Source organism: Barbus barbus (assembly GCF_936440315.1).
Source record: "Barbus barbus genome assembly, chromosome: 31".
Classification (NCBI taxonomy): Eukaryota; Metazoa; Chordata; class Actinopteri; order Cypriniformes; family Cyprinidae; genus Barbus; species Barbus barbus.
The window spans coordinates 16,928,512-16,954,367 of NC_136759.1; the positions used below are offsets into that span (position 1 = coordinate 16,928,512).

General features: G+C 37.8%; 1 protein-coding gene across 2 annotated transcripts in view; it reads left to right on the forward strand.

The window, feature by feature from the left end:
* Positions 1 to 11,651: 11,651 nt before the first annotated feature.
* Positions 11,652 to 25,856, forward strand: part of LOC306851194 (endothelial cell-selective adhesion molecule-like) — a 43,609-nt gene continuing 29,404 nt past the window's right edge. The window contains exon 1 of one of the 2 annotated variants that reach the window (XM_079387340.1): positions 11,652 to 12,058. In XM_079387340.1, the coding sequence (XP_079243466.1) occupies positions 11,992 to 12,058 (67 nt within the window). In that variant the 5' untranslated portion in view covers positions 11,652 to 11,991. The remainder of the gene's footprint in view (positions 12,059 to 25,856) is intronic. The other variant, XM_079387341.1, reaches the window with a different exon arrangement.

A 25,856-nucleotide genomic window follows, 5' to 3' on the forward strand; every position in this document is an offset into this window, starting at 1 on the left:
TTTTGCTGTAGCTTGTCAGTAGGAAATATCAATTTACATTTCCAAACATTAATTTAGCCATTAATTGCCTAATAATCCATTGCGATTTTGTTTGCACAAGGAATCTGATCTGCAAAGCTACAGTAGCTACTGTTAAAAGTTTTAGGCACTTTTGTAAAAATGCTGTAAAATGAGGATGCTGTCGAAAATAATGTAATAAACAGATTTTATTTATCAATTAATTAAATTAAATCAACAAATGGTGTGCAGCTTTTGCCCTCTTGGAGACATTGCCACAGTTCTTCTGGATTTAGTCTGTCTCAGTTTGTTCTGTTTCTTCATGTCATTGCAGACAGACTGGTCTGGATGATGATGAGATCAGATCTCTGTGTGGAGCACTGGCTGTTGTCAGACTCCTTGTGCTCACTGGATTATTACAATTAATGGCAAAATGTAATGTTTGGAAATGTAAACTGATATTTGCTACTGACACACAGAGATAACCAACTGGAGATAATAATTTTGGCCACCACTGTATACAGCCTAGTGTTTCATCTTTAGTTGATGGTTAACAATTTCTTTAAAAAATACATTTTCTTTAAAAGTTTTTTTTTCTTTTTTTAATCATTGACACTGACTCTCAGTCAAGCTGACCTACAATGTGATAAAAAAGCAAAGCATTTATGTTTTCAAGCTTCATGCAACTGTATTGTAGCCCTTGCACTTTTGTTTCACCTCAGCATCAGCAGGACTCACTTTAACAAATGTCAGTGTAATTTGAAGCAAAAATAATCTTTGTTTAAACTGCCTGGCTATTCTTTTCAGTGTTGCATTTCTGATGAATAGATATGCGGCTATATTTTACAGCAACCCATTAAGTGGACGTTATTTCCAATGCAGTCAAACCCCTCATTGATCGGCCTTCTCAAGATTTACTGGTGCTCTTCTCCAGGGCTTTCCTTATACCATGTGCCGTTTTTCTTTACTGCATTGACTTTGTGTCTGTTCTGAAAGACCACCATTATTGGAGCGAGAAGTGAACATTTGTCTTTCTTTGATGCTCAAAATGGGCCGAGAATCTGAGGACAGACAACAGTTGCGAGCTCTAAGGAAACCAACTGTGCAACAAATTGAAATTCTCCTCACCTCGGTTGAGAAATTGCTCTGAGTAATAGCAAACAATGTCTGAGAGGTCCGAATTAAAACCTTCATCAAGATCTCACTGCACCAATAACAACTATTTTAAAAGCATGAATTTGCTGTCCACGCACGTTGGATTCACGCTTCTTTGCTCGAGTCAGAAACAACGCCCCGTCAAAATTCTAAAAGCAATGTTTTATCTGGTTCCCTATATGAAACATTTAATTAAAATAATAACTCTTTCAGACTGAGATGAGATGCAAAATTGCTCGTTTACATTCAGCCATTTCTCTGATACTCTCAGTGACATGTTTGTCATCAACATACACCTACACGTCAAAGGAGGATGTTAGCAATGATTGCCTTGCTGATGACACACAATTATGTGTTTAGACATATTCAGACCAGTGTCACAAACAAATGATCATCCTGCTATCCTGTAATCAAAGACGGATGAGTCATAATTTCTTTCTGCCACAGAAACTATGGACTCTAACAATGTGGGGCACATTTTAAAAAAATTGACAGCACAAACAAACACACAGAACTACATTTTTATCTCCTCAAAGGCTTTTATTGACATTTCTACAAAAGAAGCAGATTGTGCAAGACCTTTTGAACTACAATTCTAGACTTTCTAACAAAGCACCTCCATAACTTGCTAGTTTTTAGTGATATTTCCCCATTGGGAACTGGCTATTAATCCACCATGTCTCAAAGGAACACTTTTCTTGGAAAAAGCATGGCGATGCATCACCAGTTTCCTTCAGCTGTAAATACTGTTTTGATTCACACAAGACTTTGCCAAAGGGATGCAAGGTACAAATAAATAGACAGAAAAGAAAAAGCAAAGCTCTAAGGTGACCCAGGTTATCGTCTGCTTCCTTCGGCGGCTTCCTGTTCTTTCAAGACAACGGCATGTGAAGGTAAACACTGACTCATCCATACTCGTTTACAAAAACGCTATAGTTGATGCTTGAAGAGGACCCTTGGTGCAAGTACATTTGAGTACTTTTGATTAGGCCAAGCACCTGCAGATATGCTTCCATGTATTCCGTGTAAACACACGGTGAGGAAACAACAACAGCACAACACTAAAAATAACATAATCGCTGCACCACACACACGTATTTGGGTTCTTGATGGCCTAAGTTGGCCTATAGCCCATGTTTCTGTTTTTACTATCTACAGTTCCTGTCAGTGGTGTGGCAGTGCCATATGGCCCTGGCTCAGAGTTTCTCCCGGATTCAGGAAAGGGGTGGGAGAGGTGGGGGACGGAGACACAGACTGCGGGTCACTCCGGGGCAGGTCAAGCTTTTCATAATAAAGGGCCTGACGTGTGCTCAAGTAGACATGCGTATTGTGAGGACACAATAGACTTGTGATGATTCCCTGTGGTCTGACACAACCACATAACGGATCAGTGACAGAAGTGAGGGCATTCATCTGTGTATAAGTGTGGAGGATGATAAATGTAGGGGTTTGGGATGAGGGGTGTATTTTTGGGGAGGGGGAGTGGGGTCAGTTGGGATAAAAGAGCAGACCGTACACCTGCCTGGCAACATCAATATAACTTCACAGCTTGACGTCTAGTAGACACAATTGTGACCTCAGCTGGGAATAGCATGACTGTTATGGTACAGATGCTTTTGTTTATTAATTCACTTGAGGGTGGCGTGGTTTATCACTAGAGTATAAACTCTTGAGGTTATCTGTGCAGAATTATGATGATAATGGCCTTAGAAACTGATAGTTACTGAGATAGTGCTTCAAATATATGTATTTACTGCCACCTACAGGAGATATCAATACCTTTAGTGAATAAAAGGGTTGGGAAGCACAATAGGGGGTTTGTTTGTGGGATTATGTTAAATGTGAACGTACAAAAATGTCCCAGGTATACTTAAAGTATGAATGATTTATAGCCTATAAATTTAGCCATATATGCACGAATGAAATTTGTCAAATACAGCACTCTTATCATGTGCATATCTACAAAAGTTATAATTTTCATTATAATGCAGGGATTCAAGTTTTACATTTTCATAATCTATTTTCATAATCTATGTTGGATAATTGTGACTAGGCAACTGGAAGGAGTGCAAAAAATACGCTTCAAACAGTAGGCTTATTGTATAACATCAAACCTGCCAGATCCAACAAAGATCAAGATACAAGTACAAGATGCACTGAATTTGGTAAAACGTGTTTAATGTTTGCATATTCTAATGATGGAAAAATAAATCTATTAATAAACCTATTTCCTATTAAGGAAATTTATTTTTAGCTATAGCCTGTTATTCAGGTCATTATTTTTAGTAAACTGAATAGGCCCCATACAGTAATTACACTGCATCACTCAAACTTTTTGCAATTGTGCCAGTAACTGAGTTAGTCACCGTTAACAAATCATTTTGGCGATTTAAAACATTATCATTCAACCATCGTGATGGCAAATAGGCTTACCAACTAATGCAAATCATTATTTACATAGTATAATGGTGTTAAATACAGTATATCTGTCAAATGCATGTCCTACTGTACATTGTCCCGCAAAATCACATATAGGCCTAAGAGCAAAAACCAGGTTGTCATTATTTGGATATAAATAAACAAATACGGAAGAGGCTAGAATTGAATCATTATTGCAGTGATTAATATGTTTCTGTCATATAACGTTTTGCAACAATTCTTTTACATTGTTTAGAGAAGTTTAATTTCTTGACAACTTTTTGTCAAGTCAAATTTTCTCTAAATGTAAAGTATTTAGACAAATAATGCTGATTTTATTTTTGTTTCAGGTCATGGAGTAATACATGAAGAACATCAGAAAACAACTTCTGTCAAGGCCACCCAGTTGTTTTCTGTCTGCAGTAAGCTTTGCGTCTGGTGGGCTGACATGAGCGGCCTTTCCATGCCTACCAGCAAGTCCTGGTAGTGCCTTGACTTGAAGCAGCAATACTTGCACCTGGCAGTATTGCAAGCAGTACTGCCAGATGAATAAATATTTATATAACGTTTTTATAGTTATATTGAAGTAACTTTTAATGTATAGTGTCCTTATTACATGACATGTACTTACTATAGTAATGACAATAAATTATACATGATTAATAAATTTTGTGTAACACATTTTTTACTAAATGTTTTAAAATTTATAAGAAATACTGTAATAACAAGAAAATGTATTATGAAATTTGTAAGAATGTATATGAAAATTCATAGTGAATTTTGTAAGAAAACTTTGCTTTGTAGAATTTCACAGTACATAAGCCTGGTAACCTTTAGTTATTAAACAATTATTAGTTATTAACAATTATTCAATTGTTTAATTAAGGTTTATACATGCTAATATCCAAGTTCAAGATATATCTTTTCATTACTATTGGAGCTGCCAGTTTTCTAAATTTCAAATGATTATTAAATGACAAGCACAAACTGCAAAAGCGGCAGCCCTTCAGGCGCGCTTCCAATTCGAATGCAGTACCCAAAATCGTTTGCTTGTTTTCATGATGTAGGGAAGAGTGAATGAATATAGGGGGCAATTTTGAACACAGCCTTACAGTACAACCAGTGTAGTGTAATTCCCAAATGAACGAATCTATTCTTTTTAATAAACAAACATCTTTCAACTAACTGTAATATTTAAATGCTCATCGGGGATTGATGAGAATACAAAAATCAGCATTAGGGACAAAAGGTTTTATACTCTGCAAATGTACCAAAGGTACTCAACTCAAGTCCTTGCAGGACCACTCCTCAACTGTTGTCATGGCAACGACCAAGAAGCCCCTTGAGACTGTACCTGTTTTAGCAGTAAGGTACATAAAAGTCATTTTTGGATGATAGTTTTTAAGACTACTTCAAACTAAATGCAGTCAGTTTGATTCAAATACACTCAGTTATACAGACAAGAAACATATCTATCATGAAGTGCATTTTATATTACATTAGACAGCTTACATCAAGTCTGTAAAACACCTTCTAAAACATTTAGGAAAATTAACTCACCGTTGACGTCAATGGCTCCCTCCAAATCCAGGTGTGACAGACTCTTTGCAGTGACTGAAGTGAAGGGAAGCGTGATATCTGTGTCTTTAGATTGTGTATATATGTTCAACTGAAGAAGTGCTCTGAGTAGATGGAGCAGCATTTTCTTCTTGTGTGCACAAATCTTTGCTTCAGTCTTCAATGTCAATCTAGAATCAAAATACATCCATTCAAGTAAGTCTGAGATCAGAAGATACTGTTGAAATAAAAATGGATAGAGTTATCTTAGTCTGAAAGCAGAGGTGAAACAAATGCATCAGTTCCAGCTATGTGGCTACTGGAAATGACTACTGCCACTGGAGCTCCGTCTCTCTGTACGTGTGTCTTTTGCTCTCTCTCTCTCTTTTTCTGTCCATCTGCATCATTTGTTTACAAAGATTCCCCAGAGAATCTGTTCAACAGATTGTACCAAAGAATCTATATGAAACATGCTTACCGACAGATCGCTTCTTTTGTAACTCTATGTAATTAAACCAGCACCTCTGACGAAGAAAAGAGTGCCGCACTATTAACTAACAAAAATAAAACCAAGGAATGTGTTTATGAAGGCAGAATATAGGAGTCTATTGTCCCTGTGATGAGGTGCATTCTCACAGTTGAGGTTCACGTCATTGTTTCTTTACCCTGCCTTTTGTTATGTTGAATCTGAGTGGCCAAGGGGCAGTGAACAGAACACTGTTGCCCTGCAGTCACTAGACTTATTGATTTATCTGATGGATTCCAGATACATGGATCTCTATGTAACCTAACAGATGTTTCATTAGAAGAGAACATGTTCGCTCAGTCTGTTTGAGTTCAAAATGTCAAAACAGTGACTTAAAAACACAGCTTTCATTGTTGGAAAAGTCCAAACTGACACTAAGAGATACAGGTACCTAATGCTTGTATTTTGCAATGTACTCCTTTACAAGCATTGAGTAATAAGAAGGACCATTATTGAGCACCAAATTAATGTATTAGAATTATTTGAAAAAAAGTATCAGTTTAGACTGAACACTGGAGTAATCGCTACTGAAAATTCAGCTTTGCAATCACAGGAATAAATTACAAATGCAACAGAAAACAGTTATTGTTCAATTTTAATAATACGTGACCCCCCTCTGTGAAAACCCAGCTAAAGTCATTTTTTGTGTGATTTACATAACTTGTAAATAACAAGATTCTACATAAAATCATCCTTCATAAGGTAAAGAGCATTCTGTGAAAATGTAACCTTTATATCTTTTATATTGACAGTAAGGCCACTTCAAAGATTGAAATTATAGTGAAATTAATGGTTGAAATCAAACTTTGATGCTTGTTAATGTTATCTCATAATTAGATTTTGAGACTTTAGCTTGAATTTCACAGAGAGGGTCACATATTTCAAAATATTGCTGTTTTTACTGTATATTAATGCAGTCTTGGTGAGACGTCTTTCAAAAACATAAAAAATCTGGAGCTGTATAGCTATACAATTTTGATACATATGAGAAGTAACCATTCAATTCTGTACCTTGTTCTCGTGCAGGCCAATGGCGAGGTCATGATGCTGGCGAATTCAGCGTAGCAAAGCGTGACCAAAAATACGTAACTTTGGAGGCTTCTGCATAATTTAAAATAATTTTAGTATGAGTAGAAGATATCACGGCCTAAAATACTGAAGCAAAACATCTGGGGGACAATTTATCAACTCCAGGAATGAGCAAGCAACAGCACAATTCGCTAATATGGTCACGAGCAGACTGATATGGCGACTCTGGAAAACGAAAACATTTCTTGATGATCCAAATTTTTTTTCTTCCCAAGAGCAGTTTTTGAAGGGGACACAAATAATACAGCTAAAATACAGCTTGTCCCCCCTGGGATTTCCGCCTATGACAGTCATGAGCTGATTGTTTGGTGTGGAGGGCTGCTGTCTCAGTCTCCCAGCCAGGGTCAGTGGCTATTCCGGCCTTTCCTGCTCCATATGTCTATGTGTATATGAACCGTACTGGGTCAAAACCTTACTTTGTGAAATGTCTGGATTAATGGTTGGGTAACACCACTGGCAGCTATAGTTTTATATGAGCAGATTGTTCTATGTTATGGAGTTGGTTAAAGGTCAGTAAATCTGTGTATGTTTGGCTTAGATTTTAAACAGATTTAAAACCATTTGTTATATATACAGAGTGTTTTTAAACCATATCCTGTCCCATTTGTCAAACACTTTAACAGAGATAGCCCTCTGTGAACTGCACAAATTTGACCTTGTAAGACGTTCCTTTTTAGAAAAAGAAATATCTTGAATGTAATTTGGTTATGTATCAAGTCTTTTTGAAAATTTTGGAGGGTCCTTTATGACCACTAGGTGGCAGAGAAGACTCCTATATTATCTGTTTAGAAATGTAGGTTCGAGTGAAGCTATATAGAACATGTATTACTTCATTTTTCATTTTTTGTTTAAAAGCTATTTATTTCCTTTTAAAATAGAAACATTTAGTTCTTATCTAAACTACTTTTATATAGAAAATATAAAAATGCCATATAAATAAAATTAAACGAGAACGAGAGACATTTGGGTTAATAACATTGGGCAAACCAGCATTCAAATATAGTTCAAAATTACAATATTTAAAAGTAAATTATAAGCCTCATGCCTAAAATCCTGGTCAACAGGGGGTTTATGTAACCTTGCCATAGAGACCTATATATAATTATATACTGAATATAAAATTTAGGCTCTTAATGAATTTGCTTTTGTTATCAAAAAGCACTTGTAAGTAACCTGTGGTCGCTTTGACCAAATTATTTCTGAAGTGGCTATGGTCAACTCCAGACAAGAGAAAAAGACAATCATTACTGCACACAATTACAGCATGTAATATAAAATGGTATATCATGCAGAACATGAATCCAAAAACATGTTGCCATACAGCTGACATGCAATGACCTTAAATGAATAGTTCACCAGAATAAATAAATGCTCACCTAAAAATGTACTCACCTTCCAGTCATCCAAGATGTAGCTGAGTTTGTTTGTTTATCAGAACGGATTTGGAGAAATATTGCGTTACATCACTTTGTCACCCAATGGATGCTGTGCAGTGAATGGGTGCCGTCAGAATGAGAGTCCAAACAGCTGATAAAAACACTTCACTAGTTGTTAATTGATGGACTGGAGTGGTGTGGATTACTTGTGGATTATTGTGATGTTTTTATCAGCTGGTTGGACTCACAGAATGGACTCATTCTGATGGCACCCATTCACTGCACAGCATCCATTGATGAACAAGTAATGTAATGCTGCATTTCTCTAAATCTGTTCCGATGAAGTAACAAAATCATCCACATCCATGTCCTTTTCAGCAAGTTTTCATATTTTGTGACCTATTCTTTAAACCATGCCTTTGCTAACATAGTTTTCAATGTCGTGGAACTCAAAACGGATATTATAATATTGAATGTGAAGAAAAACGTAAGTCATTGTGGAATATTTGTCTCTCAGTTTTTTTGTTTGGCACACACATTATGTGCAGGCTGTGCTGTCTCCCTCTGTGTTGCATACACAACACTGACAGCCTGTAAAACCTTTTTATATATTGCCACTGCTTCATCAGTCAACAACCATAAGATCTGATCATTTTTGCTCCTCTCACTGAAGTAGCAGTGCTGACAGCAGCTGTAACTTGCTGCCACTCAGAATATTCTTTTTTTAGCGGTGACACCCAGAGACACCCCAAATTGTATTTTTTTGGCGTCTACTTTTAAATCTCTATTTATATATCAATATTTATATGCATATAATATCATATTTAAATATATATTAGTGGTGTGAATGTTGACCAGTGACATTGCCTATTGTCTTCAATAATATGATAATTGTTAATCCTGGCCAGACTGCAGCAGTCAGTTTAATAAATAAGTAGATTTTATTAACATATTTCGTAATTTAAATTATACTTACGTCGCCGTTTGAAAATCGCTCAGGAAATGCAACTCAATTGTACAGTAGGCTGCATTTTAACACTGAATAACTGAGTGTTAAACATAACACTCTTTCATAACAGGTTTGACATACCACCAAGACTTCTAGTTGACCATTGTTTCTTAATCACAGTCTTTGTGCCAGACACGTTGTACCTGTAGTTCAAGTTAAGCGTTAAGCTCAGACAAGACTATCAAAGACCTGAGCTCACCAGTCACCAATAATTGAGCAGCCCTAATGCATGAACTTATGATGTGTTTCTATGGCAACCATCCAATTGGAGAGGGTGAGAATGAGCTTTGCTTGGGGTCTGTATATGCTTTCTCAGCCTACTGATTAGCCTAATATCACAGACCAACTCATGTCACAATGCACATATGTGGGACAGTAATTGGTTGCTCCAACACAGTCTTATGGAAACTTACACTGAAAATGGTTCTTGTAGGTCAAATAAAAAAAATAATCAAAGATTTACCTGATTATTGTAATGTCGGTTGATTTGGTATTCTGAAAATGTAAGCTTTCAGGAACATCATATGTTAATGGACCGTGATACAGCTTTGTGTACTTTATTTTTTGTACTCAAATTGTTATCACCAAGCAGATCAAATCAGGATCAGTGCATCGTTTTTTAATTCAAATGAACCTAAAATGAGAAAGAAATGGTTTCTTGGTTTAGACCCATTCCCCACTGTCCTAGGATTCACTGTGCATGAGTTATTAATATGCTTGCACTGTTGGTTTTGTTGCATGTTTTGTTGTTGGCTTGTTATGTCAGGATGACTTAAAATGATCAGTTAGTTCACTGTGTGTTTTCTTGGTGATGTTGCATGTGATGTTTTTTTTTTTTTATTTATTTTATTTTTTATTTAATTATTTATTTTAATGTAGAACAAACAAGAACATTTACATAGAAATATACATAAGGAGGTGAATACAATGTTTTCAGTTATGATTCTAGCATCAAAGAAATAAACAGAAAAAAAGAAAAAAATTCCAAATGTATTCTATACATATAGTCTCAAAATATGTTTCACTAGTTCAGTTTTGAACAGTATCGGTTGTATGTGATGTTAATCATTTGCAACGATAGCAGATTTCATACTGTTTTTGCAATACAATATTATTGAATCATTTAAATTGTTATAATATTAACATTTTATTTATATTACAAAATTACATTGAATTTATTAAAGTAGTATATGGATAAACTGGCTTTCCCTAAGGGATAATACAGAGAGGAAATGACTGAGGAGCGCTCATAACTAGGGATGGGCGATACCTCTTATTTTATTTTCGATCCGATACCCATATTTTCAAGCCCAGTATCGTTGATATTGATACCAATACTGATACCTGTAAACTAAAATAATATTTTAAATTATTAAACGAATATAAGCCATTTTTTAAAGCCATGTTTTTTTTTTTTTACATTTCACAGGCCTTTTTTGTTTATACTATCAGAAATTAGATACACTAAAATGGTATTTTAGCCCTTTACTGGGGCAGTAACCTCAAAACCTCAGTACCTTTGAGGGTACCTCATGAAAAATAAACATGGTGTTACATACAGTAAGTACTAAAATGTATTATTATTATTATTATTACCATGGTAAATTTGTTGTTACTACAGTTTTACTACTACAAATACTGTGGTAAACTGTGGTTACTGTAATAAAACCATGGTTAATTTTTTTAAAAGGCTGCCAGAATGCTGTACTCCTAAAAGTGAAACTTTAGCATATTTTTTCTGACAGATTTATTAACAGCAATTACAGAACATAACAGAATCCATTTGAACTTTTGACAACAGTTTAAATTTACTTACACAAACTAGCCTATTTAAAATAAATATTACATGTACACAAAAGTTTGGGATTAGTAAGATTTTGTAATATTTTTTAAATAAGTCTCATGCTCACTAATGCTGCACTTATTTGAACAAAAATACAGTAAAAACAGCAATATTGTGAAATATAACCATTAAAATAAATATTTTCAGCATCATTATTCCAGTCTTCAGTGTCACATGATCTTCAGAAATAAATCTAATATCATTTGCTGCTCAGGAAACATTTCTGATTATTATTGCTGCTTCATATTTGTGTATAAATCGTGGTGCATTTTTTCAGAATTAATTTTATATATAGTAATAATGATATTTAATGTAATGTAATAATGTGGCAATGGTTTCTTAGGATCTACTTATGCTTCTGATGCTTTTGGGAAACGCAGCTCTATTTGAACTAACACTTTGAGCCATGCGTCAGCAGCGAACGCTGTCTGTGAATGATTGGTTCTGTCGTTCAGCATCTGCGTGTGTTCAAGTGAGCAGGAGAAATAGCTCTATCCAACACTATTGTTCGCTAATATAGTCTATTTTTCCATTTAGAAGCTTATTTTATGCACAGAGTTTCTTGATAAATAAAATTAATGGTTAAAAAAAAAAAGCATACTAAATACTTTAGGATCGATCCGCCCATCCCTACTCATTACACCTGTAGGCTGAAAGGGGCGTGGCTTCCCGCACACATCTAGATTGCGAGGGGCTTCGCGCTCAGGTGACAGCCGCGATTCATACTGTCCCAAAACAGCCAAAAACTTCAGTTATGAATGAGAATACTTGCGTAACTATCCTCAACCACCAGAGCTTTACAAAGAGCCCTTCTCCAAATGCCGTCCGCCGCGCGGATGAGAGAAAAGGAGGGAATGGGATTTCTTTCCAAGCTGGAGTCTAGTTCTTCTGTCGGGGTTGAGTGAATTGATATACTCAAACAAAAATATTAATTATATCATCGGAGGGACGGCAGAAGACAGCTCGGGGCAGAATAAGAAGAGCGCGGGCGTGACTGTCACTGGATGCTGTATGAGGGGCGATGGAGATGCTGATGGACTGGAGACCTCCAACATTTCTGCTTCTCACCTTGCTGTGGTTGTTTCCAGGTACGATAAATAAGAAAATAAATACCAGCTAACTTACAATGTAAATACTACATTTTCAAAATTGTCTATGCTGTGTTGAGAGAACTCTGACAAAGTTAAAAGGGACTGTATCATTAGTAAAGTCTCACATCAATCTATGTTTTATCTTGTGATGATACATTTATCTTATGCAATAAGACAACTGTTTAGTAGTTGAATGTGTAAACCGTGTCATTTTGTTGCAGTGTAAACATTCAACTGAAGCTGATGTAGCCTAGAGATTTATAAACAAACGAAGACACATAGGCGTCCACATAATATGTTTTGTAGACATTATTTTAGAAATGAATATTTCCTCCGTACCAACAGATACAGTTTATCCTGGTGTACAGCCATGTTCTTCATTGCTAAATGGGAAGTCATCACATTAACCCTTAACGACTTGAATCCTGATTTTTCCTTATAGTAAATCAGGTGGTAAAATGAAGATTGTTGGTAACCAATTGCAGCCGACACCTGAAAGTAGTGACAGTGAATTCAGGCGCCGTGATATGACCATTGTCCTGACTAATCTCCAACAAGCCTCAAGTCAGAGGAGCTTGTAATCCACTGAATTACCCTGGCATTTTTACAAGCAAGGACAAGGTACGAATTCACTCTCAGTGCTGGCCGACTAGATTAAACCGTGTCATTATGTTGCAGTTTTTTCTTCCTTGAGCTTTAAAACTCACAATTCATGGACAAGGTTGAATATAATAAAATTGCATTCACATGCCCTCATAACCTCTTAGCTGTTTCGAAATGTAGTCAGCCTTATTAAACTGGTATTGGTTGCTTTGTCAGGGTTTTGGTCTGTGTTTCCAACATGGCAAGTTGCTAATGTGGTGGTGTTTTCTGTACCTCCAGGGAGGCACCATTCTCGCATTATATGGAGAGTGTGCCTTATAATGGGGAAACTGCCAGATGACATTGCTGTAGCCTGCACATATTTAGTTGTTTTGTTTGACCTGTCTTGAGTGACTCTGAAAGGAAATTGCCACCAAATATGCTGCCTTGCAGAAAATTACTACATTGCACAGTTACGCTTTTGTGGTATAGCCTGTAGAATATTATGCTTGATACTGAAAGGATTTCATTTTTTTTAGAAACATTTAGACTAGTTCACCTAGATATGAAAATTAATTAATCATTTACTCACTCATAAGACTATGATAAATATTCGAAATACAAATTAAGATATTTTTTAAGGAATCCTGAGAGATTTCTGTCCCTCCATTGAAAGTTCAATTCAGTTACTCAGGTAAGATCCAAAGAGGTTATAAAGGCCTTGTAAAAATTATATGAATCAAGTGGTTTAATTTAAGCAACGTGAAGAAATAGGATTGCTTTATATCATTTACAGGTTTAACTTTTATTGAACATTTTACTCACATAAAAACACATGGAAGATCCGTCACAAAACAAAAATTGAGCTTCCATGTTTACCATATTTGATGTGCTTTATGTATATATGTCAGTCATTGTTTATATGTAAACAATAGCCTAAATTAAATCTGTTTATCAGAAGCTATCGTATGTCACAAGGCTTTAAGTAAACCACTAGATTCATTTAAAAAAAAACGAATTTATGACCTTTATGGATATGAAAGTTTTCATTTCCAGGACTTCAAATGGAGAGACAGAAACCACTCGGATTTAATTAATATATATATATATATATATATATATATATATAAATATAAATTTGTGTTTCGAAGATGAACCAAAGTCTTAAGGGTTTGGAATGACATGAAGGTAAGTCCTGAAGGTGCTCTGAAGGTTATGTTCTGTATGCAGGCTGTAAATGTAGGCACAACCCCTTATTTATTATTAATGGTGAAACATCAGTTTTGGCTTATTAATGCCTGCTGTGAACTAAAATCTTCTGAAAATGAAAATGCCCAATATTTAAATGCCAGTTATCAAGCCCATTTTAATCCATACAGCTTAAATACACTCCATACTGATTTAAAGGAAAAGCCCCACAGGAGATGGCTTAAGTCCCTTGATCAAGTATTCAGTTGTGGTCAGTATGACTCTGGTCTACATCTACTTTTGATCCTACAACCTTTGTGAAAATAGCGTAGATCTTTTCCTAGACTGTACAAGGTCAATTGTGATTGTGCTTTAGAAAAGATAGTTTGAAATAAGTCTAACATTTAGTAGGCGACTCTGCAAAATTGTCATCTTTATCAATCAAAATCTAATAAAATAATTGGCTTCTCCGAGCACAAAACCACCTGTAGCAAATTACGGAATGTTTAAACAAACTATTTCATCCTCAGTGAAAATCCGGAGGTTGATAATCAATGGCTGTAATTGAGTGCGGATCACTGGGCCTTCACAGATCATTAGAAACGGTAATGCTCACCTACCAGAGGCAATTATGTTTGCCCCCTGCACAGCAAAGAACATTCAATACTGGCAAAAAATCCATGTTTCAATTCATTAACCCTGCAACCGGTTTATTGTTGGAATCAATCTTTTGATTTGTTCTGATATAGATTATTATAAAATAGGGTTAGGCATAAATCTTACATGATAGTATAATATCACACTATATATCACTGTATAATTTGGTTTATTGAAAACTGAAATAATACATATATTCAAATAACCTTGTAATGCATGCACTGACAAATTGTGTAGTTGTTGTATTTTACTTTCACTGAAAAATTGCTAGTAAATTTCACAAATAATTACAAAGAAATGACAAGTAACTTTGAATTACACATGAAAATTTTAATTAGAGGGATGGAAATTTTATTTTCTTGTAAACCATACTCTTACTTTCATTTAAAATATTTTTTTGCGGGACAATTTAGTCAATTAAATATATTACAAATGAACATTTTCTTTTGAACTTGGTGGGCGCAAACTAAAACAGTAGATTATTCATAACAAATGAATGTCTGACAGTGCACAGCTTCACATTATGCAACATCTGAGCTAAAACAAAGACTTAAAATAGTAAAGCTAATATTATAAAAATAAGTTCGGACTCTAAATACTGATTGGATGAGCTACAACCACATAACAGTTGAATTCTGTATTTACATGTTATGCTATTTTTGTAATTGTGTTGTCCCTATAACATTTTATGTTCATTTGCGGGACATGTTCCACCATGTATTTTTGAATTACTCTTTTTGTTGTTTTCACATGTGATAATGTAAATTTGTCCTGACCACTAGCTGTGCAAATATACATAAACAATGTACTGGATGACAAATTTCTGCTGTTATACTACCCATCCCTATTTTGAATTCGCTATATGGCATATCTATATCTCTATATGTGCAGTCCTTATTAACTCCAGGATTTACCAGGAAACTGTACGGCTCACAACCATTAAGCCCACATTCATCTGTCAAGAAATATCCAGACAGATCTGAGACGAGACAGATTCAGCTCTCATTAATGCTTTAGAAGAGACACAGCATCTCATGTAAGTGCTACCATATCACACCTGCAGCCCCATTGCCCTCCCCCTCTCTCTGCCACCTGCAGGAAGTAGTGCAGCGAAAGGGCGGACGCCCCTGCCATACAGTTTTCTCAACATGATTCTTAAATAATTATAATTGCAGTCTGTTTATAAACTTGCATGCAATTTCAACAGCAGATCAACATGGCATCATAGTTGCACCTCCCTTGAGAGCCCGCTGCGCGTTCAAAGGTGCCGGTGTTTCGCTTTCCGGAGCGTAGGCGAGGGCGACGCTGTTTTACAGCAGGTGTAAGTTGGGAGAGTGGATACAGTAATGAGGATCTCAGCCATCTAAATGAGGCCATGGCTCCTCTGGGCACACTGCTGTGCGCCTGTGTGGGCTTCAGAGACACCTGGGAATCTGCAAACTAGCTGACCACACACTCCAGCAATTGACAATATATGCCATAGGTACTTCTATATAGTGTCATTGTATGTTCAGAGTATGTTTTATGGGGATTATTGGGGAGAAATAGCTATCTCAGCGGGATTAGACATGGAGAATCTTATCCTTTCATTAGGATGGACGGATCCCTGGCATAGATCAGCTGTCAAGGGCTATATTGATCTAAGCACCACAATAATACATGTGATATTACATGAGGCATGCGACCCAGAGCTATTTTTTATGTAAATACCATGAAGTGTGTGCTGTATAGGACTAATGTAATGAAATTGTAAAAAAAAAAAATCTGTGAAAGTTACGATTAAAAAAAATGGCAAAAACTTTACTAGTAACATTTTAGGTTTTACAGGTTTAACTTAAATTTACAGTAAAAAATAAATAAATAATAATAATGTTCATAAACCAGACATTATGTTGGTATACCATATTTCTGAAATCTGGTATATCAAATAATAATATAATATAATATAATAATCAGAGCTGGGTCGATTACTTAGAAATTGTAGTCCATTATTTATTACAGATTACATGATCAAAATGTAGTAAGTAACGTAATTTGGGTTACTCTTTTTAGGTAAAGTATTCAGACTACACTTTAAGATTACTTTTAGAATGCTTTTTTTTTATCAAACTTGTTTTAAATTTACTATTAAATATCCCATTTTTCTGTAAAAAGCAAAGAGAAAGAAAATATATTCCTTTTTATATGAACATCATAAAATGCATTAAACATTACACCAGGGTTTCCCAAACTGGGCTTAATGTAAGAACTGCAGTGTTTGTGAGTTGTAAAAAAAAAAAGAAGAATTTGAGAGAATCTGATTATGTAATCCAGATTACATGTAATCAGTTACTACCCAGCTCTAAATATAATATAATATATAATACTGTGATAAAACACAAGTGGTAAAGAAAGAGCCACACGATGAATCAAAGTTCACAAGACGTTTTTCCACAAGCTGAGGTCCAAATCCAAATCCAAACACACAGAAAGTGCACTGTGCCATAAACACAAATTTAAAATAATAATAAGAAACATAGTTATTTCAGTGAAAAACCATCAAATGTGAGCTCACTCAGGGAATTCTGGGAAGCTCAGTTTATGTTTTTACTGTCAATTATAACATGCCTTTTTCTTTTTAATGTCCAACAACTTTAAATTTCACATGAAATGCCCCATTAGGTATATTACAGTTTTTCATAGAGTAATGAAACCTACTATTAACTAATTAACAGTTTTTTAACCATAGCATTTTTACAGTCTTTTACCGTTGAAATCATGATATTTTTCAAACCACCCATTATAGTGCAATATATTGATTTTAGATTATAGTAGTCAGCGCTATTCACTGAACCTGCTGAGCATGATGTTAAAAGCGGTTTAGGGGCAAGATTGGTCCTGGAGGCACATAATCCTTGTTACCTTGGATAGTCTGAGGGGACTGACTTTTAGGCAGAGCAGACCTGGTCGAGTGAGGCTAATAAGGGCCTAAAGGATCCGATCTGGGCCAGCCACCTCAGAATACACCAGGAGCAGATGTTGCACCTTGCAGATTAACGCTGCTGATTGTTTTAAGCTTTCATCTGCCTTCCCCTTCCTCGCTCTCATTCTCTCTGATCTGCGACGGAGTCGTCCGTTCCCTTCTCTCTTATCGCGGTGGAGCATAACATCTCTCCCCCATCTCTCCTGAGCTCTTATTAAACCTCCCCCTGCCCTGCCGCTACATCTGTGCAGCTGATCCACATCCGTCCGTCCTTCATCACACTGACTCTACGTGACAGACTTCTTGTGAAGGGGCCGCGTGTGTTTAACTCTTATCTTGGAGGGCTTTTTATTACGCCGTCCCTCTGATAGTAGTAGCAATTACTCTGATGTGCCCGAGGATGAGAAATGGCCATGTGAGATAATATCAAAGGTGGAAGAGGTTGGCCATGCTGTGCAACCATCACCTGCAAATGTAATTAGGGAGAATAATCACAGGCATGATGGGGCTGAGCCCGCAGTCATCTGTGTGGGGCAGCATTCAGCACCTGCAACATGAAGCACAGCAATGACTTAATTCTGAATCCCCGAAATAGCAGTTAAAGGTCCAAAGACAGTGATTATGTCTGAAATTAAGCAATTTCCCACACTCGTGTGCTCATGTTCAGTACAGCAGTATGTTTGTGAGTGCAATATTGCTTATTGTGATACAGTTTTATAAACAATACATATAAACATTATACACTGAATCAATAAGCTTTCCATTGATGTATAGTTTGTTAGGATCAGACAATATCTGGCCGAGATACAACTATTTTCAAAATCTGGAATCTGAGGGTGCAAAAAAATCTAAATATTGAGAAAATCGCCTTTAAATTTGTCCAAATTAACAACTTAGCAATGCATACTACTTATCAAAAATGAAGTTTTGATATATTTACGGTAAGAAATTCACAAAATATCTGCATGGATTGATAATTAGAAAAATTGATAATTTGACCCATACAATGTATTTTTGGCTTTTGCTACAAATATACCCCAGCGGCTTAAGATTGGTTAGAGTTTCATCCCTCTATCTGATGTGAGCATAAGTATTGGAACAGTTGCCTCACAGGTCTTTCTAAGTGATCAGCTGTGTCCTGTTGCATTAATTCTTCAGATATTAAAAGAGTTGGACAGGACAGGGTGGTGATGGCGCAGTGGATAAGACACATGCCTTTGGTGTGAGAGACCTGGGTTCGAATCCACTGTGAGACACCAATGTGTCCCTGAGCAAGACACTTAACCCCTAGTTGCTCCAGAGGCGTGCGACCTCTGACATATATAGCAATTGTAAGTCGCTTTGGATAAAAGCGTCAGCTAAATGTAAATATTTTTTTTTTTTTTTTTTTAAAAGCAGGGAATGTGTCGTATCAGTTATATCCATTACTTCTGCATTCTGAATCTTGCATTTGATGATGACACGCACAAACCAGGATGAAGATGAGGGAGCTGACTTTGAGAGAAAAGCAAGCAATTTGGATGCTGAAAGAAAAGAGGAAGTCAATTAGAGCTATAGAAAAAATAAAGGGCATGGAGAAATCAAGAGTTTGGAAACCACCAGTGACACCAGCAACCAACAACTACCTGATCGGCTGAGAAAACAATAGTAGTTGATGACAGACAAATCATAAAAGCTGTGAAAATTTACCCTAAAAGACGTGTCTGTAAAATCACCAACAACTTCCAGAAAGCTGGGGTGATGCTCTGACAATCTACTGTCCTCACGAGACTTTGACACAGAATTACAGATGCTACACAGCAAGATGCAAACCTCTGACCAGCACCAAAAATAGAAAGGCAAGATTAGAGTTTGCATAAAAGCACAAAGGTGAGCCAGAAGAGTTTTGGAACTGTGTTTATGGACTGATGAGACAAAGATGAACCATTATCTAAGAGATGGGAAAGCAAAAATGTGGAGAAAAAGGGTACTGCAAATGATCAAAAGCATACAGCCTCATCTGTAAAGCATAGTGGAGCATATGTTTATACTGTGGAGCTAATGGACACATGATCCTGGCGTGTCCCCTTCGTCCACCACGGCCCATGGTGAGTGCTATTCAACCCTCTCTAAGGAAAATGAATCCTCTCTCCACATGCGCGCAACTTATTGCCTCTAATGTTACTCTTCCAGTATCTGTTCTCCTTGACTCCGGCTCAGCGGGCAATTTCATTGCCGAAAAAAAGTTTTTCATCAACTTCGGCCACTGAAACCACCTATCAGATCCAATCCATAACTGGAAAACCGTTCACTCGTTGTCACGTCAAAACCAGTGTGGGGCCCATTCAACTCCAGATAGGGCTACTTCATGTGGAAACTCTGCATTTGCTGGTTCTGGAGGGCTCCACCCTGGATATCATTCTTGGACGTCCTTGGCTGGTGCAGCATAATCCCATCCTCTCTTGGAGCACGGGTGAGGTCCTAAAGTGGGGTGATAGCTGCTTCTCTCTATGTTTCCCGGATCTCCCTCAGCCCTTACCTTTGGTTCCTGTTCCATTACCCATTCACTCCACCTCCATCGAGAGTCCTGTCGAGAAGCAGTTTGTCGAGATTCCATCATGTTATACCCCCTTTAGTGATGTTTTCTGCCCTAAGAGAGCTGCACAGCTACCACCACATCGGCCATGGGACTGTGCTATCGACCTCATTCTGGGTGAGTCAGTGCCTCGCAGCAAGATCTATCCTCTGTCACTTCCCGAACAGAAGGCCATAGAGTAGTACATTGTGGAGGCCTTGAAGCAAGGTTACATCGTACCATCGACATCCCCTGCTGCTTCTAGCTTCTTTGTGTCAAAAAAGGACGGAGGCTTGCGCCCATGCATTGACTACAGAAAATTCAACGATATCACAATCAAGTTCCGGTATCCTCGTCCCGGCAGCCCTGGAACATCTACGCGGTGCCACCATCTTCACCAAGTTGGACCTCCGCAGCGCGTATAACCTCATTCGCATTCGTCAGGGAGAGGAATGGAAGACTGCCTTTTGTGACCCCTACTGGCCACTATGAGTACAGGGTAATGCCGTATGGACTAGTCAACGCTCCTTCGATCTTCCAAGACTTCATGCATGAGGTGCTCCGGGAGTTTCTCCATCGCTTCGTCATCGTGTATATTGATGACATCCTAATCTACTCCCGGAGCCTGGCCGAACATCGCCACCCATGTTGCGGACGTCCTCAAGCAGTTAAGGAAGTTCCACTTGTACCTCAAAGCTGAAAAATGCCTTTTCCACCAACCCTCAGTTCACTTCCTGGGATACATCATTGACAGTGGTGGCATTCGCATGGACGAGGGGAAGGTGGAGGCCATCACATCCTAGCCCATCCCCAGCACAGTTAAAGAGTTACAACGCTTCCTTGGTTTCTCCAATTTCTATCGTCGCTTCATTATGAACTACAGCAGCATCACCAGTCCACTCACCGACCTCCTCAAAGGAAAGGCCAAGTCTCTGTCCTGGAACTCCTCTGCGATAGAAGCTTTCCATACTCTCAAGAAGGCATTCACCAGCGCACCGCTCCTTGTCCATCCCAACCTGGAACTCCCTTTTGTCGTGGAAGTTGACGCCTCAACCACGGGAGTAGGAGCGGTGCTTTCTCAGCAGCAGGGGACTCATCCAAAACTCCTTCCATGCGCCTTCTTCTCCCGGAAACTACGACATCGGCAATCGTGAACTCCTGGCCATTAAATTAGCCTTAGAGGAGTGGAGGCACTGGTTGGAGGGAGCAGCACATCCCTTTCTAGTACTAACCGACCATAAGAACTTACAATATCTTCGGGATGCTAAACGACTCAATCCCCGTCAGGCCCGATGGGCATTATTCTTCACCCGATTCCATTTCAAGATCGCCCAGGCCCACGAAACGTCAAAGCTGACGCCCTATCCCGTATTCATGCACCCGAAGAATCACAGGAACAGACAGAGAGAATAATTCCCGCAGACCTCATCTACAGCCCGATCGAGTGGACGTCTCCACCAGTCGCCTCCCCAACTCCTCCTGCCACTCCGCCGGGCTGTCCACCAGACCATCGGTATGTACCACGGACACAACGTACACCCCTCATCCACTCCACTCACACTTCTTTGGGCACTGGCCACCTAGGGGTCAACAACACTCTTTCGTTGTTAAAAGATTGCTTCTGGTGGCCCAATATGGCCAGGGACGTGAGAAGGTTCGTGCAGGGCTGCCCTGACTGTGCCATGTCAAAGAGTCCCCGTCAACTCCCAGCCGGTAAACTCCTACCATTACCCACACCTAACCGTCCGTGGTCACACTTAGGAGTAGATTTCATAATGGATCTACCCGCTTCTGATGATAATACTTACATCCTTGTCATCATTGATCGTTTTTCAAAGTTCTGTCATCTGATTCCCCTCAAGGGTCTTCCCACCGCACTCCAGACAGCAGAACTCCTCTTCAATCGAGTCTTCTGATATTACGGCCTCCCCGAAGATATAGTATCCGACAGAGAACCCCAGTTCATCTCAAGAGTCTGGAAGGCCTTCTTCTCACTCCTAGGTGTGACCGTAAGCCTCACCTCGGGCTATCACCCACAGTCTAACGGGCAAGCCGAATGTAAGATCCAGGAGGTGGAGCGCTTCCTAAGAACCTTCTGCCACGGCCACCAGGACTCCTGGAACCAGTTCCTAGGCTGGACCGAGTACGCTCAGAACTTCCTGCGACAGGCTTCCAATGGACTCACTCCCTTCCAGTGCGTGCTCGGTTACCAGCCTCCTCTGTTCCCTTGGTCGGGGGAACCATCTGATGTCCCCGCAGTAGATTACTGGTTCCGGGAGAGCGAGTGAGTCTGGGACGCAGCCCACCATCAGCTGCAGCAGGCAGTGCGCAGACAAAGAATCACAGCAGATGTCCGAAGATCAGCCACACCCATATATCAGCCGGGACAGAAGGTGTGGCTATCTACCCGGGACATCTGACTGCGCCTGCCTGCCAGATCTGTACTCACGTAACACACAGCCAACAGAGAAATTTTGTCATTACTGTTCCAATACTTATGGAGGGCACTGTATATATATATATGTGTGTGTGTGTGTGTGTGTGTGTGTATAGATACATACAGTGCATTCAGAAAGTATTCAGACCCCCTTTACTTTTTTCAATTTTGTTGCCTGATACTACAATTGTTTAAATTCATTATTTTCTCATTAATCTACACTCCGTACCTCATAATGACAAAGTGAAAACAGAATTTTAGAATTGTCAACAACAAAACACCAGCACTTCAGCAAAGAATCAGGAATAAGTTACATTTAAAATATATAAAAAATACAAAGCAGTTATTATAGCCTAAATTGTAAAAATATTTTACAGTATTACTGTCATTACTGTACTTTACTGACCCCAAACAGTGCATGCATGTATGTATACAAAACATATATCTATATTTATAAAGTTATAAACACAGTTGTGTAAACTATTTTGGGAAAAAAGGTGGTCTGCAAAAAAATTGCAAATGTGTCCAGTTGGAAATTTGTTGTCATCTTTAATGTTGTGTTACCTTCTCATTTCTATGTCAGGCCTCAATTTTCCCCAGCTTGGTTGCTAAATTGATGTAGTCCCAGTTCCACGCACAGAGCAGCATCTGTGAAACCTGCTTGGACCTGATAAGCCCGGCATCCTAGTCTGTGGAGGTTTGGAGTGCTCTACATTCTGCTGTGGAAATTGTGCTGTGTACATTGGGCTCAGTGCTGTTTATTAACCATTTGCCCTTAATAATTTGATTGTCAAAGTTTGTAACATAAAGCCTGATAAAGAGCAGTAAAACGTAGCCAATAGACTTTCTATGAGGTAAAAGAAGTAGTGTTTTGGTGAGCATCTATTATTTCTGAGCAGCAGACTGTTACTGTCAAGCAGAGAAGCGCAATAATAATATTTGGGAAAATGTGACTACATTAAATGCTCGCTAGGGCATTCAGTCATAGCAAGACCCCACTTTTCCCTTATTTTAGTGACAGCAACCCAATGCGTCATTGCTTAGCAAAGGCGAATACATCTCATGCGAATATGTTGCTCAAGTATTTGATCTTTCAGGCACCAAGAAAACATTGTAGAATTTAAAGCGAACTGGTGGTGTGATCAATTATTTAGGAGAACGTGTTTCCCATCAGACCCCCACGTTTAGGCCTGTAAAGAATTAGGTTGTTGGAGAGGAAGTTTTATTCTCTTTCAATTAAAATAAATAATTACCATCAGGTGTATAGAATAGATTTTCTGTCCAAAATGTAGGGCAAAGGATTTCCTTCAGGCAAAACGGGACATCAATCCATCACAGCTGGTGTGATGAAGTTCCATTAATTTCAGTACAGATGCCACTTGACAGGTTATTTTTATAGACAGCTTGCATCAGACTTGTGTAGCTTAACATCTTCTGTTTTTCCCTCTGATCTATTTTAATATTGCATTTTTATAGTAATAGATGACTTATTGTTGGCTGGTAACATAGATAAGCAAAAGTAGATTTGCTGAAATCCTCCTTGTAGCATGTGAAAAGGGGTTTCCACCCACTCTCTGAATTACTAGCAATGCCTAATGCAATTGTACTGGGAATTGAAAAGTCACAGATTAAGAACTGTTGTTCGTTAAGGCCAGAATCGGCCTGTCTTTTTCCTCGTAAAGACAGCTTGGGCTGCTAATGGGATTATAGTGTGAAGAGACAGCTTAGCTACATGGACTAAGGAACATCATCCAATCCCCTAAGGATCCACAAAATGCCCCAGGAAAAAGAAGTCGGGGGAAAGGTCATCGTTCCTGATTGCACACTCTCGCATCATTTTTTACTGTAAAAGTTTACTGTAATCGTACTGAGTGCTAATTACAGTATCTTTCACACCACAGAACAACAACAGCTCTCACTCTAAAATAGTTACGGTTGCAGAGCTGACGCTTGACAGCTTTATGAACTGATTTGACCAGCGTTATTTATGTATTAAGTCGTATATATTAGGTAACTCAAATGATTAACAGTTGTTTGCAGATGGAAGGTGTTGCTTTTCCACCAAATCATGCTTGCTATCAGTGTTATTTTAGTGTTATCTTATAATAGTATTTTGATATGTTTGAATTAGCTTTTTAAAAAAACATAAAATAAATGTTGTACTTTATGTTTGAGTGTTTTTTATTTCAGTTTATGTTTTAATGGTGACACTTTATTTTGAGGACCAATTATCCCAAGTTACATGCACATTGACTGTTTATTAGTACTTATAAAACACATATTCATGCTTTATTCTGCATGACCACATTTTCTTAACAGTAGGGAGATTTGGACCTCAAAGTTTTAATACATTTTTATTAGTTCATATATAGGCCATAAATTGTCTAAATCCATAATGTACTAATTAATGTTTGATATGTTGGCTTGATATAAAGGCTTAGAGTAGCCACCAGTTTTGTAGCAGCACTTTTATAGTGAATCATGTAGAGCACTGACAAATTTGATAGATTGGGTTTTTGAAATGTTTTGAAAATGTTTTAAATTAAATTTTTTGTAGCTTTTGTAAAGAAAGAATCACAAATGCTCAAAATGGACTGAGCATGTCTAATGAGACAAGGTTAATGAGTCAGGATGATTGTGTCTGTTTTAGTATTTATGGTTTTCAAATCCATGGTGCAGTAGTGACGCATGCATCGTTTTAAATTTGCATCCATTTTATCCTCCTCGTTTAATTGGCTTGTTTACTGTTGAGGCACTAATTTAATTTGCCTCAAAATATCCACTTGTCATGGTCTGTTATATATTTGAGTCAGGAGTAGAGGCCATAGGTAATTCAACTTGAATGAAAACAAGCTCACAGAAAGGATTGAAAATTTTCAGTAAACAAAACATTTCAGATAGTGAAAAGTAGATATGACCTAGGTCAGTATGTCAAATTGAGCGCACAGTACTGCAATCCCTCAGAGCATTGTTTCCCTCAAATTAAATGTTCTGCAAGGTCTGTTGCAGGACATATAAACCTATCGCACATTCATAGCTTTGAATGAGAGTCTAATGTCTTTGATGTGAATGTGCGTTAGCGAATGAACACTTGCACATTTCAGCAGATTCCTCTGTTTTGAGACAATGATACATTCAGAGATTAAAAAGTCTTGTGTTTGAGTATAACGCATATTTTTAGGGTTCTAATTTGATATCAGTGGCAGCAATTTTTACTTTTGAATAAGCTCATGGTACTTAACAATATTCATATCATTTTCTTTTCTACACATTGCATACTGTACGTTGGTCGCAGGTTTGTTTCCATGTCCAGGCAATGTGTGTGCTTATGAGGAAACCTATTACTGTTGTGCCCTTGAGCAAAGCATTTAACCTCAGGTTTGCTCCAGGGAGACATTTCTGTGATTGGTGTACT